The sequence below is a fragment of the Tenrec ecaudatus genome, chromosome 11 (genome assembly GCF_050624435.1).
Source record: "Tenrec ecaudatus isolate mTenEca1 chromosome 11, mTenEca1.hap1, whole genome shotgun sequence".
NCBI lineage: Eukaryota > Metazoa > Chordata > Mammalia > Afrosoricida > Tenrecidae > Tenrec > Tenrec ecaudatus.
Genome location: NC_134540.1, coordinates 70,378,973 through 70,394,641, shown reverse-complemented (window position 1 = coordinate 70,394,641; position 15,669 = coordinate 70,378,973). Strand labels below are relative to the sequence as shown.

The 15,669-nt window shown below is 49.4% G+C and overlaps 1 protein-coding gene across 1 annotated transcript in view; it reads left to right on the top strand.

Moving 5' to 3' along the window:
• Positions 1-15,669, top strand: part of SNRNP200 (small nuclear ribonucleoprotein U5 subunit 200) — a 29,645-nt gene that overhangs the window by 4,518 nt on the left and 9,458 nt on the right. The window contains exons 6-29 of the mRNA XM_075563164.1: positions 593-691; positions 998-1,150; positions 1,242-1,341; positions 1,502-1,638; positions 3,718-3,801; positions 3,905-4,078; positions 4,359-4,496; positions 4,680-4,835; positions 6,000-6,170; positions 7,242-7,435; positions 7,654-7,777; positions 9,265-9,414; positions 9,662-9,772; positions 10,824-10,955; positions 11,118-11,306; positions 11,908-12,105; positions 12,489-12,641; positions 12,755-12,835; positions 13,121-13,204; positions 13,758-13,864; positions 14,127-14,245; positions 14,423-14,577; positions 14,660-14,849; positions 15,304-15,477. Of these exons, the coding sequence (XP_075419279.1) occupies positions 593-691; positions 998-1,150; positions 1,242-1,341; positions 1,502-1,638; positions 3,718-3,801; positions 3,905-4,078; positions 4,359-4,496; positions 4,680-4,835; positions 6,000-6,170; positions 7,242-7,435; positions 7,654-7,777; positions 9,265-9,414; positions 9,662-9,772; positions 10,824-10,955; positions 11,118-11,306; positions 11,908-12,105; positions 12,489-12,641; positions 12,755-12,835; positions 13,121-13,204; positions 13,758-13,864; positions 14,127-14,245; positions 14,423-14,577; positions 14,660-14,849; positions 15,304-15,477 (3,373 nt within the window). The remainder of the gene's footprint in view (positions 1-592; positions 692-997; positions 1,151-1,241; positions 1,342-1,501; positions 1,639-3,717; positions 3,802-3,904; positions 4,079-4,358; positions 4,497-4,679; positions 4,836-5,999; positions 6,171-7,241; positions 7,436-7,653; positions 7,778-9,264; positions 9,415-9,661; positions 9,773-10,823; positions 10,956-11,117; positions 11,307-11,907; positions 12,106-12,488; positions 12,642-12,754; positions 12,836-13,120; positions 13,205-13,757; positions 13,865-14,126; positions 14,246-14,422; positions 14,578-14,659; positions 14,850-15,303; positions 15,478-15,669) is intronic.

The following is a 15,669-nucleotide window of genomic DNA, read 5'->3' as shown; positions in this document are numbered from 1 at the left end:
CATGGAGTCGATCGTGGAGATCCTGTAGGACCCCTGCTGTGATCTCTCCTGGAGCTGATGCCTCTTCCTCCCCTTGCAGGGCCTCTATCCTGGCGATTAGCAGCCCAGTGCCTGGGTTAGACACAGCGGCCCTGGCAGCTCATGAACGGAAAACTTTCTCTCAGGAACTCACTACAAGTTATTTGCTTACTTTTGAAGTACTTGCCTTAAACATGACGTTGCTTAACATCTCTACGTTTCTCGATTACTTTCTGTTTTCCCAAGCATGCTTCTGGATAGCTTTTCTGTCCTGCTAACCTAGTAGCTCTTATTTCTCTAAACTCCTTACTGTGTTCACCTGAGAGAGCCGATTTCAGTTAGCAGCAGCCTCAGGAGAATAGCATGGAATGAATCCATGCCCATTGTTCGTCCTACTAAATGCACTTTGGGATAGGCTTACTGGCGTACCTTGGCTTCAGGAAGCCATTGGTTTCCCCCCCGTAAACCATTGTTGCGACCATGGAGCTCGTCTGGGGGGACTGATGGGAGAGGTTTGGTGGCGGTTCCACGATCATCTCTCGATTGTGAGTTGGCACTGGGACTCTTTGCACAGGAAGGGGATGAAGATGTGTACGGGGAGGTTCGAGAAGAGGCCTCTGACGATGACATGGAAGGGGATGAGGCGGTGGTACGCTGCACCCTCTCGGCTAATGTAAGTGCTCTCCCTCGTTGCTACGCGCCTGGGTTCCTTTGAACACAGCACTCCCCCCCCATACCTCCCGCGGGCCACATGCTCTTGAGCACTCTGTTTAGAGGGTAAGCCATCATCAATGTTTAACTTGATTTTCTTAAGATTTGAGCCCTCCATTCCTTCCCCTAAGCATATGCGGATGAAATCCCAATTTGATTCCAGTGTAGTGGAGGGCTTTCCGCTCTATAAAATCCTCAACACAAGGTGGAGTAGAACTCTGTTGGAGCAGACAGACCTGGTGAGCTCAGTGCCTGATTCTTTGTGCAGCTTGTAGCCTCGGGAGAACTGATGAGTTCCAAGAAGAAGGACTTGCACCCCCGGGATATCGACGCGTTTTGGCTGCAGCGGCAGCTGAGCCGTTTCTACGACGATGCCATTGTGTCCCAGAAGAAGGCAGATGAAGTGCTGGAGATATTGAAGGTGTGTTAAATGTGTTTCTGCCTTCATTGACGGGACAGTGAAGGAAGCAGACACGTGCATTGTTGACGTTGGTCTTCTGTTCTCTGTGCAGACAGCAAGCGATGACCGGGAATGTGAGAACCAGCTGGTGCTGCTCCTCGGTTTCAACACTTTTGATTTCATTAAAGTGTTGCGGCAGCACAGGATGATGAGTGAGTGTCGGGCCGTCTCGGTACAGCGTCTGTGTGGTGATCGGGATTATGTTGGCTTTCAAAGCTTTGGCACCTGTTTGTTTCTTCTTTCTCCACCAAGGTTGAAGGCTGGTTTTTAAATTGTCATTCCCTCCTTTCCTTTCTTCTTTGGTGTTGGCAGTTTTATACTGTACCTTGCTGGCCAGCGCACAGAGCGCAGCTGAAAAGGAACGGATCATGGGAAAGATGGAAGCAGATCCAGAACTGTCCAAGTTCCTCTACCAGCTCCATGAAACAGAGAAGGAGGATCTGATCCGGGTAAGGGTGCTGTTGCTTTTTCTGACTGATTTCCTGCACTTGGTTGTTTGCTTGGGAGAATGGATGCTGGGTAGATGATTCCTCATCAAAGAGAATGTTTCAGGAGAGAAGTATTTCCCTAAATTCTTTGGGGTTTCCCGGGAGTATAGATTAGAATCGATAATTCACATTGCAAGTTTGGTTGTGGTAGAGAGACCTTGCTATCCTGACCAACAGCAGGTCAGCCTCTTACTGTTTAATAAACTGAGAATACAGGGACCAAGGTCTACTTGTGACATCTTTGTATTTGTCCCCCCCCCCCTTTTTTTTAAATCTTTTTATTAGGAGCTCATACAACTCATGCATACATCAATTGTGTAAAGCATATCTGTATATTCATTGCCCTCATCATTCTTAAAACATTTTTTCTCCACTTAAGCTCCTAGCATCAGATCCTCATTTTTCCCCTCCCTCCTCCCTCATAAACCCTTGATAATTTATCAATTGTTATTTTGTCATATCTTGCCCTGTCTGACGGCTCCCTTCACCCACTTTTCTGTTGGTCATCCCCCAGGGAGGAGGTCACATGTAGATTCTTGTAATCGCTTCCCCCTTTCCGACCCACCCTCCTTCCACCCTCCCAGTATCGCCACTCACTCCACTGGTCCTGAGGGTATCATCCGCCCTGGATTCCCTGTGTTTCCAGTTCCTATCTGTACCAGTGTACATCCTCTGGTCTAGCCAGATTTGTAAGGTAGAATTGGGATCATGATGGGGGGTGGGGGAGAGGAAGCATTTAGGAATTAGAGGAAAATTGTATGCTTCATCATTGCTACATTGCATCCTGACTGGCTCATCTCCTCCCCGAGACCCTTCTGTAAGGGGATGCCCAGTGGCCTACAAATGGGCTTTGGGTCTCCACTCCGCACTCCCTACCTCATTCACAATGGTATGATTTTTTTGTTCGGATGATGCCTGATACCTGAGTCCATTAACACCTCATGATTGCACAGGCTGGTGTGCTTCTTCCTTGTGGGCGTTGTTGCTTCTGAGCTAGATGGCTACTTGTTTACCTTCAAGCCTTTAAGACCCCAGATGCTATCTCTTTTGATAGCTGGACACCATCAGCTTTCTTCACCACATTTGCTTATGCACCCATATGTCTTCAGCAGTCGTATCATGGAAATGAGCACACAATGATATTTTTTGTTCTTTGATGCCTGATAACTGATCCCTTTGGCACCTCATGATCACACAGGCTGGTGTGTTTTTTCCATGTGGGCTTTGTTGCTGCTGAGCTAGATGGCCACTTGTTTACCTTCAAACTTTTAAGACCCCAGACACTATCTCTTTTGATAACCGGGCACAATCAGTTTTCTTCACCACATTTGCTTATTCACCCGCTTTGTCTTCAGCGGCTGTGTCGGGAAGGTGAGCTTCATAGAATGCCAATTTAATAGAAGAAAGCATTCTTGCATTGAGGGAATACTTGAGTGGAGACCCAATGTCCTTCTGCTACCTTAATACTAAACCTCTAAATCTATAAATATATGCACATAGATCTGTTTCCCCATCCTCATATATAAATATATTTACATATGTACATGTCTTTATCTAGACCTCTACAAATACCCTTTGCCTCCCAGCTCTTTCCTCTATTTCCCTTGACCTTCCTCCTGTCCCACTCTCATGCTCAGTTCCCACTAGGGTTTCAGCAATTCCTATTGGTTACATTACCCTTGATCATGCCCTACCAGGCCTCCCACACCCTCCTCACCACCAATTTGGATCACTTATTGTTCCTTTGTTCCTGGGTTTGTTAACACCACTTCCTTCCCCCCCACCCTCATGTCCCCCTGGAACTGTCAGTCTTGTTGTTTTCTCCTTCAGATAGATAGTTCATCCATATTTGTCCCCTTAATGATGCTTGTTTGATCATTGTGGTTTCTGTGGCTGATACCTGAACGTGAAAAGCAAACTGTCTTGGAACTTACCAGCAGTCATCTTGTTAGGTCCAACTTGGCTAAGCAGGGACTGAAAATGACAAGAACCTTGGTGGTAATGAGTACCTGGTTATGTTTTTGATCTCTCCCACCACAGGAGGAAAGGACCCGGAGAGAGCGAGTGCGTCAGTCCCGGATGGACACAGATCTGGAAACCATGGATCTGGACCAGGGCGGAGAGGTGGGTCTCAGGACTGCCTCTGAGGACGTGATGGGTAGAAAACTCACTTGTTCAGCTTGCCCACTGCCCTTGGTGTTCATGGTGTTTATTTCGACCCTTCTAGGCACTGGCTCCGCGGCAGGTGCTGGACCTGGAGGACCTGGTTTTTACCCAGGGGAGCCACTTTATGGCCAACAAGCGCTGTCAGCTTCCTGACGGGTCCTTCCGTCGTCAGCGCAAGGGTTACGAAGAGGTGCATGTGCCTGCTCTGAAGCCCAAGCCATTTGGCTCCGAAGAAGTAAGTAGTGAATGAGTTTTTCTTTATGCTCAGTCCATCTCACTTCCAGTTTGGATTTCAACTCATTGATGTCTCAGATAGTTTATTCCAGAATTGGAAGCTCCTCCCGAGTTTTCCCAGTATGATCCTGAGCCCAGGGGACGGTGTTGATCTCTTTGGACTCACCTTTAGTGGAGAGTTATACTGGGAGGTTTCTGGAAAATGAAATCCTGGCATTGCTGCAGAGATGGTCTGCTCAGTGATGCTGCCAGCCTGATGGGAGTGGTGTGTCTGCTTCTAGCAACTGCTTCCTGTGGAGAAGCTGCCAAAATATGCCCAGGCTGGGTTTGAAGGCTTCAAAACACTGAACCGGATCCAGAGTAAACTCTACCGTGCTGCCCTGGAGACAGATGAGAATTTGCTGCTGTGTGCGCCTACTGTAAGCACTTCCCCTTTGACGTGTAGTCTGTGTGTGCGATGGCGGATTGTTCTCCATCTGTCATTCCCCCCCCCCCCCAATCCTTTGGCTGTCTCTGCTCTGTTGTAGTGATAAGCTCATGGAACTTGGGGCAGTGAGCCTAGCCAGTTAACTCTCCGTGGCTTCTCCTTGCTCTTAATTCAGGGAGCTGGTAAGACCAACGTGGCCCTCATGTGTATGCTCCGAGAGATAGGGAAGCACATCAACATGGATGGCACCATCAACGTGGACGACTTCAAGATCATCTACATTGCTCCCATGCGTTCCTTGGTGCAGGAGATGGTGGGCAGCTTTGGAAAGGTAAGGGGATAGAACTTTGCTGCAATAGCTACTGAGTGCAGCTCGCAAAGGATTGGAGCAGGCTGCTGTGCTAGGACATCTCGCAGGGCCTGAGGCAGGCATCCTCCTCCCGCAGTGTCAAAGTTGGAATTTGGCCCAGTACAGAGATCTTGAGAAGCAAAAACGTCTTGAACTTGGCTGGTACTTTTGTGAGGTTGCCCTCTTCCTTTCATCTGCTCCGTAGTGATTCTCGTCAGCTGAGTTCACTTGAAGTATTGAAGTAGACTAGGGCGTTATTGCAGGTGCTGGGTATCCGCTGGTTTCCTGTCCCTCAGTTATGCACAGAGCTGTCAGAACCTTGGCCTACTTAATTTGTAAACTTGAGCGTATTGTGGGAATGGCATGGTTATGTCATTCGGCTGCCAGTTATCTAGTGCTAGAGTACCAGCAATAACCCCAGGGGGGTAGCTGTAGTAAGCCAAGTAACCACTCACAGGTTACGGGCTAGAAGTGACAGGTTATGGTGCCAGCTCTCGGGGGAGGCTTTTTCTGTCGAACACCCTGGAGGGAGGTCCTTATTTTGTTTTCAATATCTGCGGGAGATGTGCACGTGTCTTAACATTGATCTTCCCCTGAGTCTAGGAGGTTCTTAGCACAGAGAAGAGCGCTACTCCTGATTCTTCTCTCCTGGTAGTACTGAGCTCTCTCCCGTCTCAGCTCACTTGTTTAAGGAGAAATCCTACATGTAACACCATGAAATTCAAACACTGCCTTCCAGTCACCTTGCGACCATCCAGGGCAGAGGGTAGAACTACGCCTGTGAGTTTGCTAGACTCTGACTGGGAGTAGGATGTCTCATCTTTCTCCCACAGAGTGACCTTTGAACTGTTGACCTTGGAGTTGGCAGCCAGTGTGGAAGGACTGCACCACCTGGGTTCTTGTGTTGGCATCCTAAAGAGTAAGGGTGATAGCACAGAGGATGATGACAGCATCAGATGACAAAGGGGAGCTAATTCGCTAACTCTGACAGTCATGACACATACTCTGGGGTCACTAACTCATTTAATATTTACCTAGTGGAATGGATCTCTTCTCAGTACCTGGTCCTAAAATTTCCCAGACTCGAAGGTGTGAGGTTGGGGCCCCTCCTGGCATTGTTGCCTGACTCACCTTTCACCTCCCCAGCGCCTGGCCACGTATGGCATCACTGTTGCAGAACTGACTGGGGACCACCAGCTGTGCAAGGAGGAGATCAGCGCCACTCAGATCATTGTCTGCACCCCCGAGAAGTGGGACATCATCACGCGCAAGGGAGGGGAGCGCACGTACACCCAGCTCGTGCGGCTTATCATTCTGGTGAGCGGCAGGTCGTGCGGATGACAAAAGCCCAGCCCTGGGGGAGGAGGGTTGGTCGGGTTTGACACTGCGGCTCTTCAGAGACCCTTTGATAGTGGCCACCAGTGCCAGCTCTGATTAATGTTCAATGTGAACCTCACATCATGGGCATAGCGCTTTTCATGTTCTTTGTGTGTTCCTTCATGTCTGAAAAGAGTTTGAAACATCTAAAGAGAAAGCTAATTGTGTCCTCCCAGAAGGTCTAAGAAAGACTGAGTAAGGAGTCAGGGTTTTGTGCTCTGTATCTGCAGAAGCACCTAGAAAGCAGTGACTTTGACGTTAACTGTCAACGGAGCCTCACACGTTTCTTCTCAGTGCTGGAGAGCAGGGATTGGCCCTCTGGCCACCTGTTTTTGTAAGGGCGTGGGGCGGGGGGGAGTGGGCACAGCCAGGCCATTTGTTTCTCTATTGTCTGTGACTGCCTTTGTGCAGTGGCTGAGCCGGATGCTTTGCAGCAGAGGCCCCGTGACTCATAAGCATACAGCCCTTTAAGGAGCAGTCGGCCCAGCCCTGCTACTCATAGACCCGCAGTGGCAACCCTGAATGGCAGCGTGTTGGGAGACCGAGGCTCCGGTCCCACTCCAACCTGTTGAAAGAGTCTTTATTTGAACATTTCCCTCCTCCTCTAATACATGCTAGAGCTTGTACGACACTGACCTAGGCGGTGCGTGCTGCCCTGTGTTCTTGGGAAGGTGAGGATAACTTGATATAAAAATGGTCTTATCAGAAGCTTCAGTTTTAGTTAAAAAAACAACCTTGCTTTTGAAAGAGTTATGAATGTACTGACCTAAAATGTTTTCTTACAGTAAGCATTGCGTTTCAGTAAACGTAAAAAGGCCCATGGCCACAGTGTGGGTTAGTTCCTTGAGGGCTTGGTAAGGAATGTGTCTGTTCTTCGGATGCGTAGCAAGTTCTGTCCTGGGATGCCTTCTTCATTGGGCATATTACGTGCCTAATGGGGAACCTGTCTCAGGAAAGGGGGCTAGATTTCTTTCATCCTGGAGTTCACTTGCCGTCTTCCTCGTGCTTTAGGATGAGATCCATCTTCTCCACGATGACAGGGGGCCTGTCTTGGAAGCTTTGGTAGCCAGGGCCATCCGAAACATTGAGATGACTCAAGAAGATGTCCGACTCATTGGCCTTAGTGCCACTCTCCCCAACTATGAAGATGTGGCAACCTTCCTGCGTGTGGATCCTGCCAAGGGCCTCTTCTATTTTGACAACAGGTATGAGGAGAGACGGGGGAAAGTCAAGCCAGGTAACCTTGCCGTTCTCCTTCCTCTTTGCCAGGGACCTCTGTTGGATTGGCTTTAGAAGAGCCTCTGGGGTTTGATGTGGGAATCCAAAGAGAGGATTTCTAGATCTTGGTGCTTCTGGGACAGTGAGGACTGTGTAGCAGTATTTCCTGTCAAAAGCCTTACGTCTTTACCTGTTGAACTTCCAGTTTTCGCCCAGTGCCTCTGGAACAGACTTACGTGGGCATCACAGAGAAAAAAGCTATCAAACGGTTCCAGATCATGAATGAAATCGTCTATGAGAAAATCATGGAGCATGCTGGGAAAAACCAGGTGTGGTCATAGTCCTCTGTCATTGTTTGATTCCTTGTCTTTGGAATTCTTGATTGATCATTAAGCAAGATTGCTAAAGAGAGAACACAGTCACCCCTATTGGAGATGAAATCTTGCAGCCATTAAAAAGGGTAATAATGGGGATATTACCAATTTGACAAGATGAAGGAAATGGACCAATTCCTGAAAAGTCAAACACTACCAGCACTTCAGCCTAGGTGAAATAGATAACCCGAATAGTCCTATGACTGTGAAAGAAATTGAATTTGTTCTTTTAAAGTACTTGGAAAGGAAATCAGTCAGTCTACCATATTGACAGAATTTTGTCAGGTGCCAGAACATGAATTGTTAATTGAAATTCCTCATTTTTTTATCCATAGAATAGTTCTTTTTTATTTTTATTTATTTTAAATCATTTTATTTGGGGCTCTTAGAGCTCTTAATAACGTTCTATACATCAATTGTATCAAGCATATTTGCACTTAAGTTACCACATCATTTTCTAAACTTTCTATTTGAGCCCTTGGTATCAACTCCTCTTTTTTTTCCCTTAGTTATCCATCCATTTAATTTTTATTTAATATTTTTAATCATTTTATTGGGGGCTCATATAATTCTTATCACAATCCATACATACATCCATTGTGTCAAGAACATATGTACGTTTGTTACCATCATCATTCTCAAAACATTTGCCTTCTACTTGAGTCCTTAATATCTGCTGCTCATTTTCCCCCTCCCTCCCCACTCAACTCTTTTATCTCTCCCAACCCCCATCACCTTCATGATCCCTTCGTAATTATTATTGTTTTCATATTTTACACTGCTGTTTCCCTTCACCCACGTTTCTGTTGTATATCCCCATGAGGCCAGGGGGCATGGTGGGGGTGGGTATTTATGTGTAGATAATTGATTGGCAGGCCCAGATAATTTCTCCCTCCTTTTAGCTCCCCCTTACCAAGAATAGTTCTTTTTATTCTCTCAGTTTTTTAATTGTAAATTAGGTGGGCGCTTATATATCAGTTTTATATATTTTATAAATATTAGTTTATAGTTATATAGTATAAATGTAGAAATTTAGAACTATACATTTATAAGCTTAGAATTTATTTTCAATAGTTTAAACTACTAATCAAGTTCCCCCAATAGTTTACTCTCTCCTGCTCCTTGATTTGTGGTCTCCCTCTGTAGATTACCGTCTGCCACTCACCACATCAGCACCTGTCAGTCGTCTGTCCTTGTGCTTGCTTCGTCGTCCCTTCCTCCCCTTCCCATGTATTTAGTTTGATGGTTCCAGGATCTTGTCTTTGAAGTCTTGGCAACCCTGTTACTAGGCTTCTGAGCTGGCACTCCTCCGCGCGTTTCTCACTCTGCCCAGACGTTGGCTTCTGCCTAGGCAATGGTGCCGCGTCTGCTTCCTGTGGGGTGGCGCCCTGGGGCTGTGAGAGCACTGTCTCGTGACTTGGCGAACGTTGGTTTCTGCATAGGTGCTCGTGTTTGTCCACTCGCGGAAGGAGACTGGGAAGACGGCCCGGGCCATCCGGGACATGTGCCTAGAGAAAGACACTCTCGGTTTGTTTCTGAGAGAGGGCTCAGCCTCCACAGAAGTCCTGCGGACAGAAGCTGAACAGTGCAAGGTGAGAAGGGGCAGGCCCGCCTCTGATTGCTCCCAAGTAACTGGCTCTGCAGAGGTTCCAGACAACTCTCCTAGCACCGTCTTATGGTGCTGTTGCTTCATGTAAGCTTGAGATTGTGTGGGTGTGTCACGTGGCTGGGTAAGGTGGCAGGGTCTCAACGTCACTCCTCTCACAGAACGATGCTTATTTCTGGGGAGCGTTCCCACAGAAAGCCTCACCTCGTTGACTGCTCCTTTTCTCTTCACAGAACTTGGAGCTAAAGGACCTTCTGCCATATGGCTTTGCTATCCATCACGCTGGCATGACCAGAGTGGACCGAACGCTTGTAGAGGATCTTTTTGCTGACAAGCACATTCAGGTGAGGGAGGGTGGTGCTTTGGGGAGAGCAGGAGGGGGCTCTGGCTTCAGGGGACTTAAAATGTCAAAGATGGAGTCATATGTTGCCTTTGGTGTTTTTCTCTGCCCTGGATGGCCTAGGGCAGAGAGTTGAGGTGGCATAACTTCTCCACCCGCCCCGCCCCCCCAGGTGTTCATTTATTGGGGGAAGGTGAGTAGTCCAGGGAAGTAGCTGAGGATCACAGCAAAAGCAGTGCTTCGGAACAGCCGAGCTCCGCATGTGCCTTTGTAAGGTCAGGGCCGGTTTAGGCAGTCCTGGGCTGCGGCCGAGGGCCGTCCCTGGCCGTTTTTACCAACGTGGAGGTCAGCTTGTATTGTTAGCCTCACTGTAGCGCCCGAAAAGGCCTGAAGTCCTTTGATGGTGAAAAGCTGCGGGTGCAGCCGATGGAGATGGTTGGGAAGAAGAACTGGGATTGGTTCCATTACTTCAAAGCAGGGCTTTGCACGGGTTCTTCCCGGTCTGGCATGACCCACGAAGTTCAAGACAGCGATGCCCACTCAAAGATGGCGGCCGACAGCGCCACTTCGAACGTGTGTGGCTCTCCACAGGACTGCCAGTGCGCTAGTCTCCTGAAGAGCTCGCCCTGCCTCTCCGCAGTCTCCCGTTCTAGGGATTTAACCAGAGTTTTTCCGGTTCTGGTATCCCGATGAATCACCCAAATTGTTTGGAAACCAGGACTGTTTTGTTTTGTTTTGTCAGCCATGACAGAACTAATTTGAAGGCATGTGTCAAAAGGCAAGTAAGTTGTCTGTAAATCAGATGTTCCTAATCTGGCAGCTGGCTCTGTTCTTAACTGTCTATTAATCCAGTTATTTAATACATGTCTATAGTTAGGACAGTGTCTCTGGATCTTACATTGTCTTTGTAGAATAGGTCGGAAGCCAGGGGACCCTTTCCACTCTATTGTGCATCGCGTTGACAAGCACGTAGCTCTCCATCCTGCTTGAAGCTGAAGGTCTACCCTTTGGTACTGAATCGCTTTCCCTTACTGCCTTCCTTTCTGCCTGTGCAGGTGTTAGTCTCCACGGCAACTCTTGCCTGGGGTGTGAATCTTCCCGCACACACAGTCATCATCAAAGGCACCCAGGTGTACAGTCCCGAGAAGGGGCGCTGGACAGAGCTGGGAGCACTGGACATTCTGCAGGTACGAGCCTTTGTGTTCCTTCTGAGTGGGGAAAAGTATCCTGTGCATGAGATGCAAGGGGGCTGGGAAAACCGAGCAGAGGCCAACTTTTAAAACATGGAAACCCTCAACCAGACCTGCAGCTCTGTTGCCACAGCCCTTGGTTTACTGTCTCTGACCTAGATGCTGGGACGTGCCGGGAGACCTCAGTATGACACCAAGGGTGAAGGTATACTCATCACATCTCACGGAGAGCTTCAGTACTACCTGTCCCTCCTCAATCAGCAGCTTCCTATTGAGAGTCAGATGGTGTCAAAGCTGCCTGACATGCTCAATGCAGAAATCGTGCTGGGGAATGTCCAGAACGCCAAGGTGAGGAAGGGCTCTGCCCTGGGGGTTTCCTGCCTTTTCTAGGGAGGCCTTGGTCCCAGCTATGGTGCTGTTGGCCAGCCAGCCAGGATCCGAGGTCCTCTACCACTGTGCCCACATCGCCTTCATTGAGAACTATCTCAGAAGGTTCTTGGGTCTGTGGCCAATACAGGCAATGGCCGGCTTACAGACTTCCAGTGAACAGCCAGTAACGCCTGGCTTGCTAAGGCAGGCCATCCACCACTCCATCATTGCCCACAGAGTGAAACAATTGCAGACCTGTGTGTGTACAGTTTGAGTGATAAGGTTTGAATCATCCAAAAGCCTTCTCTTGCACTGCAGTAAAGCCGAATAAGAACCCTATGATGTTCGCACTGACCTACGGATTCGTAAAGGACAGGAATGGACCTGGTGTATAACCTGGGGGTTTTCTGTTGTTCCCTTACTACCAAGATCTTAGAACAGCTCTTGGGCTTCTGAATAGTGAAATGGAAGCTTTCTGAAGATGATGTAGTATGTGTCCTTAAGCTTGGGCGTTGATTTTCTTAGACAATCCCCGGGAACTTTTCATTTGGGCATCAGGAGTCCCTGTGCTGTTTTTTAGGATGCGGTAAACTGGCTGGGCTATGCCTATCTGTATATCCGGATGCTCCGATCCCCAACCCTCTATGGCATCTCTCACGATGACCTCAAGGGCGACCCCCTGCTGGACCAGCGCCGACTGGACCTGGTTCACACTGCTGCCTTGATGTTGGATAAGAACAATCTGGTCAAGTATGACAAGAAAACAGGCAACTTCCAGGTGAGCAGGAGGGACCTCAGCACAAGTCGTAGGCTGTCTGCTCCTTCAGAGAGTTTCAGAAACCCAAAGACTCCGTTCTGCTCTGTCTTACAGTGACTCTGTGAGTCTGAATTGACTTGCTAGCAATGAGTTTGAGTTTGGGTTTTGTATCTAATTACAAAAAATGGAACCGTAGAAAAATGGGTCAGGGTGTAAGCGTGCCCTTTGAACTAGGACTTCTAACACGGTACAACAAAACCTGCCAGTGCCCCCACCCCAGTGTGGACGGCCGTTCATTGTAAGTCGGTGTGTGCCATCTTGGCGCTTTGCTGGGTTCATCCTCTGGGTACTTGGAGTCTTGAGTTGGTTCGTGTCTGCTCTGATTGTGTCTCCCTTCCCTCTAGGTGACAGAACTGGGCCGGATCGCCAGCCACTACTATATTACCAATGATACAGTGCAGACCTACAACCAGCTGCTGAAGCCCACCCTGAGTGAGATTGAGCTGTTCAGAGTCTTCTCGTTGTCCTCAGAGTTCAAGAATATCACTGTGAGAGAGGTGAGCCTTCGAAGCATGCACGGGGCGTTGGTACCCAGCAAACAGTCACGGTGGTTTTTCTCTCTGGCCACCTGGCTCTGGCTTGACCTGTCTGCTCATCATCACCACCACAGGAGGAGAAGCTGGAGCTGCAGAAATTGCTGGAAAGGGTGCCCATTCCTGTCAAGGAGAGCATTGAGGAGCCCAGTGCCAAGGTGAGTCCTCAGCCAGGGATAAAGAGGGAGGTTTCCTAATTCTCCGAAAGGTGAACCTTCACTTTGGATGTGTGCTGGTTAACCCGCTGCAGTTCCTCCATTTGTACGTCCTTATCGTGCATTATTTTCCTATGGGGTAGCAGTTACTTTATGTATATAAACCAACAGCTAGCCAAAGCCTTAACCTGGCGTTGGTGCCCAGAGCAGACGTGCAGGCCACCCCCGGGTATTGTGAAGAGAAGAGCTGCTTCCTCAGCGCGCGTTGCTCTGCTTTCTCTCTTCCAGATCAATGTCCTCCTCCAGGCTTTCATCTCACAGCTGAAGTTAGAGGGCTTTGCGCTCATGGCGGACATGGTGTATGTGACGCAGGTGAGGTCAGAGTTGTGCTCGGCTGTGTGGGACCTCAACAGGTCCAGGTCCTCGTGGTCAGTCTTGCTGAAAGTCGGCCTGGCGCGGAGAGAGAAGGCATGCTGTTCTGCTCGTGCGGGACAGCCGCTCTGCTTCTTTGTCTGGAGAGTCTAGGAAAGGGTAAACTGGAAGAGAGCATTCTGCGCATGGACCCTGGACCCTCAGAGAGGCAGGGAGGGCCCTACGCCCCTGCAGCGAAGTTTCAATTCCCACTGTGACGACAGGTTCATAAACTTAGAAACGGCAAAGCTACTTGTGGTCATTACTTGGAAAGTAACTGTACAGTTAATTGCCTCAAGTAACTGAATGTTCTAGCAAGTCAGAGCACTAGTGGCCTGCCTTTCCAAGTAACTGAATGTTCACTAGTGAACATTCAGTTACAATGTTGTATCATAATCATAGAAGGACTTTGGCTTTTGAGTTTGTAAGAGTGATAGCCTAGAACTTGAGGCAATTAAACGGTATATTTTAATTAAGCTTCGGGATATTTGAAGCTTTTTTTTTTCCCCCACAGTCGGCTGGTCGCTTGATGCGTGCCATCTTTGAAATTGTCCTGAACCGAGGTTGGGCACAGCTTACAGACAAGACCCTGAACCTTTGCAAAATGATTGACAAGCGCATGTAAGCTGGAGCTGAGATCCCTTGGCTGACACTGAGATGAGAGGAGCCTTGGCTGGCTGGTCCTGATGCCTAAGATGTGACATGAACCTGCGGGCGGCCCTTTGGGGTGGGCTAGGTGTAGCGAGCGGTACCTGTCACGTCTTGTTGGTGCCATTGTTCAGATACCTTTCTTCAGTGGTGTGTCCTCTCTTGTGGCTAGTCCCTGGGAAGTCATGACGAGAGCCCCACAGAAAGGCCTAACACCTTGTCTCTCCCCGGGTAGGTGGCAGTCCATGTGTCCTCTGCGCCAGTTCCGGAAACTCCCCGAGGAAGTAGTGAAAAAGATCGAGAAGAAAAACTTCCCCTTTGAGCGTCTGTATGACCTGAATCACAACGAGATAGGTGTGTGGGACACCGTGCTCCTCGTGTCGTTGGAGCCCAGGTGCCACTGAGCCTTGAGCACTTGAGGCCGCCTCCCTGAGAATAATGGGAAGAGCTGGCCCGGTGTGGTGTGGTAGGTTAGCCTCGCTGTGAGGCGACTGGCCTGCAGCCCCTGTACTCATGCCCATTTCCTCACAGGCGAGCTGATCCGAGTGCCGAAGATGGGGAAGACCATCCACAAATACGTCCACCTCTTCCCCAAGTTGGAGTTGTCCGTGCACCTGCAGCCCATCACGCGCTCCACCCTGAAAGTGGAGCTCACCGTCACGCCCGATTTCCAGTGGGACGAGAAAGTACGGCGCCGTGTGGCCACGGCTGTGGGGCGGGGCAAGTGTCCTTGCTGGCACACGGCCTCTGACTTGGGCTTGCTCGCAGGTCCACGGCTCGTCGGAGGCATTCTGGATTCTGGTGGAAGATGTTGACAGCGAAGTGATTCTGCACCACGAGTACTTTTTGCTCAAGGCCAAGTACGCACAGGACGAGCACCTCATTACCTTCTTCGTGCCCGTCTTTGAGCCGCTGCCTCCCCAGTACTTCATCCGAGTCGTGTCGGACCGCTGGCTCTGTGAGTGTCTCCTCTCCAGGACCCCCTTAGGCTGCCACAGGAATTCCTTGTGTTTTGTTCCTTTTTTTAAATAGGATATTCTCTTTTTGTTGATAAGAGGTGTATATTCTGAGTTGTGTCACCAGCTGCCTCTGCTGAGTCCTTCCTCCCTCACTAACAAGCTCCCTGCCCCACAGGCTCCTCAGGTTGCTGTCAGCACTTGGTTCCCATACATCATGCTCAAGGCAGGGGCTTTTTCCTAGTTAAGTATTTCCAGCTCCAAAGGGGACTTTCAGGCAGTAGTTTCAGGGCTCCAGGAGGTCTGGAATCCAGGAGAACAAGAATGTCTTGCACTTGGCACTGGGCTTGAGAAGGTCCACTTGCTGCCTTGGGGCGTCAGTGTTTGTGGAGCCCTTGGAGGTGTGTGGGCTAAAGCATGGAATGATGCCTGCCCTGCCCACCTCTCTCCTCGCAGCTTGTGAGACCCAGCTGCCAGTCTCCTTCCGGCACCTGATCCTCCCGGAGAAGTACCCACCTCCAACCGAGCTGCTGGACTTGCAGCCCTTGCCCGTGTCTGCGCTGAGAAACAGTGCCTTTGAGAGCCTTTACCAAGAGAAATTTCCTTTCTTCAACCCCATCCAGACTCAAGGTAGGTGTTCAGTTCGTGGGCAGTCCATTCTCTGGGAGCCCTTTCAGGCCGCCCAGAGATAGGACAAGGAAGCCTGGTGGCTAGTGGGTTACAAGTTGGGCTGCGAACCATACGGTCCTCCCTCAGTGCACACCCCCAGCTGCTGTGCTCCGCAGGAGAAGGAGCAGCTGCGGCTTCTGCTCTGTCAAGATT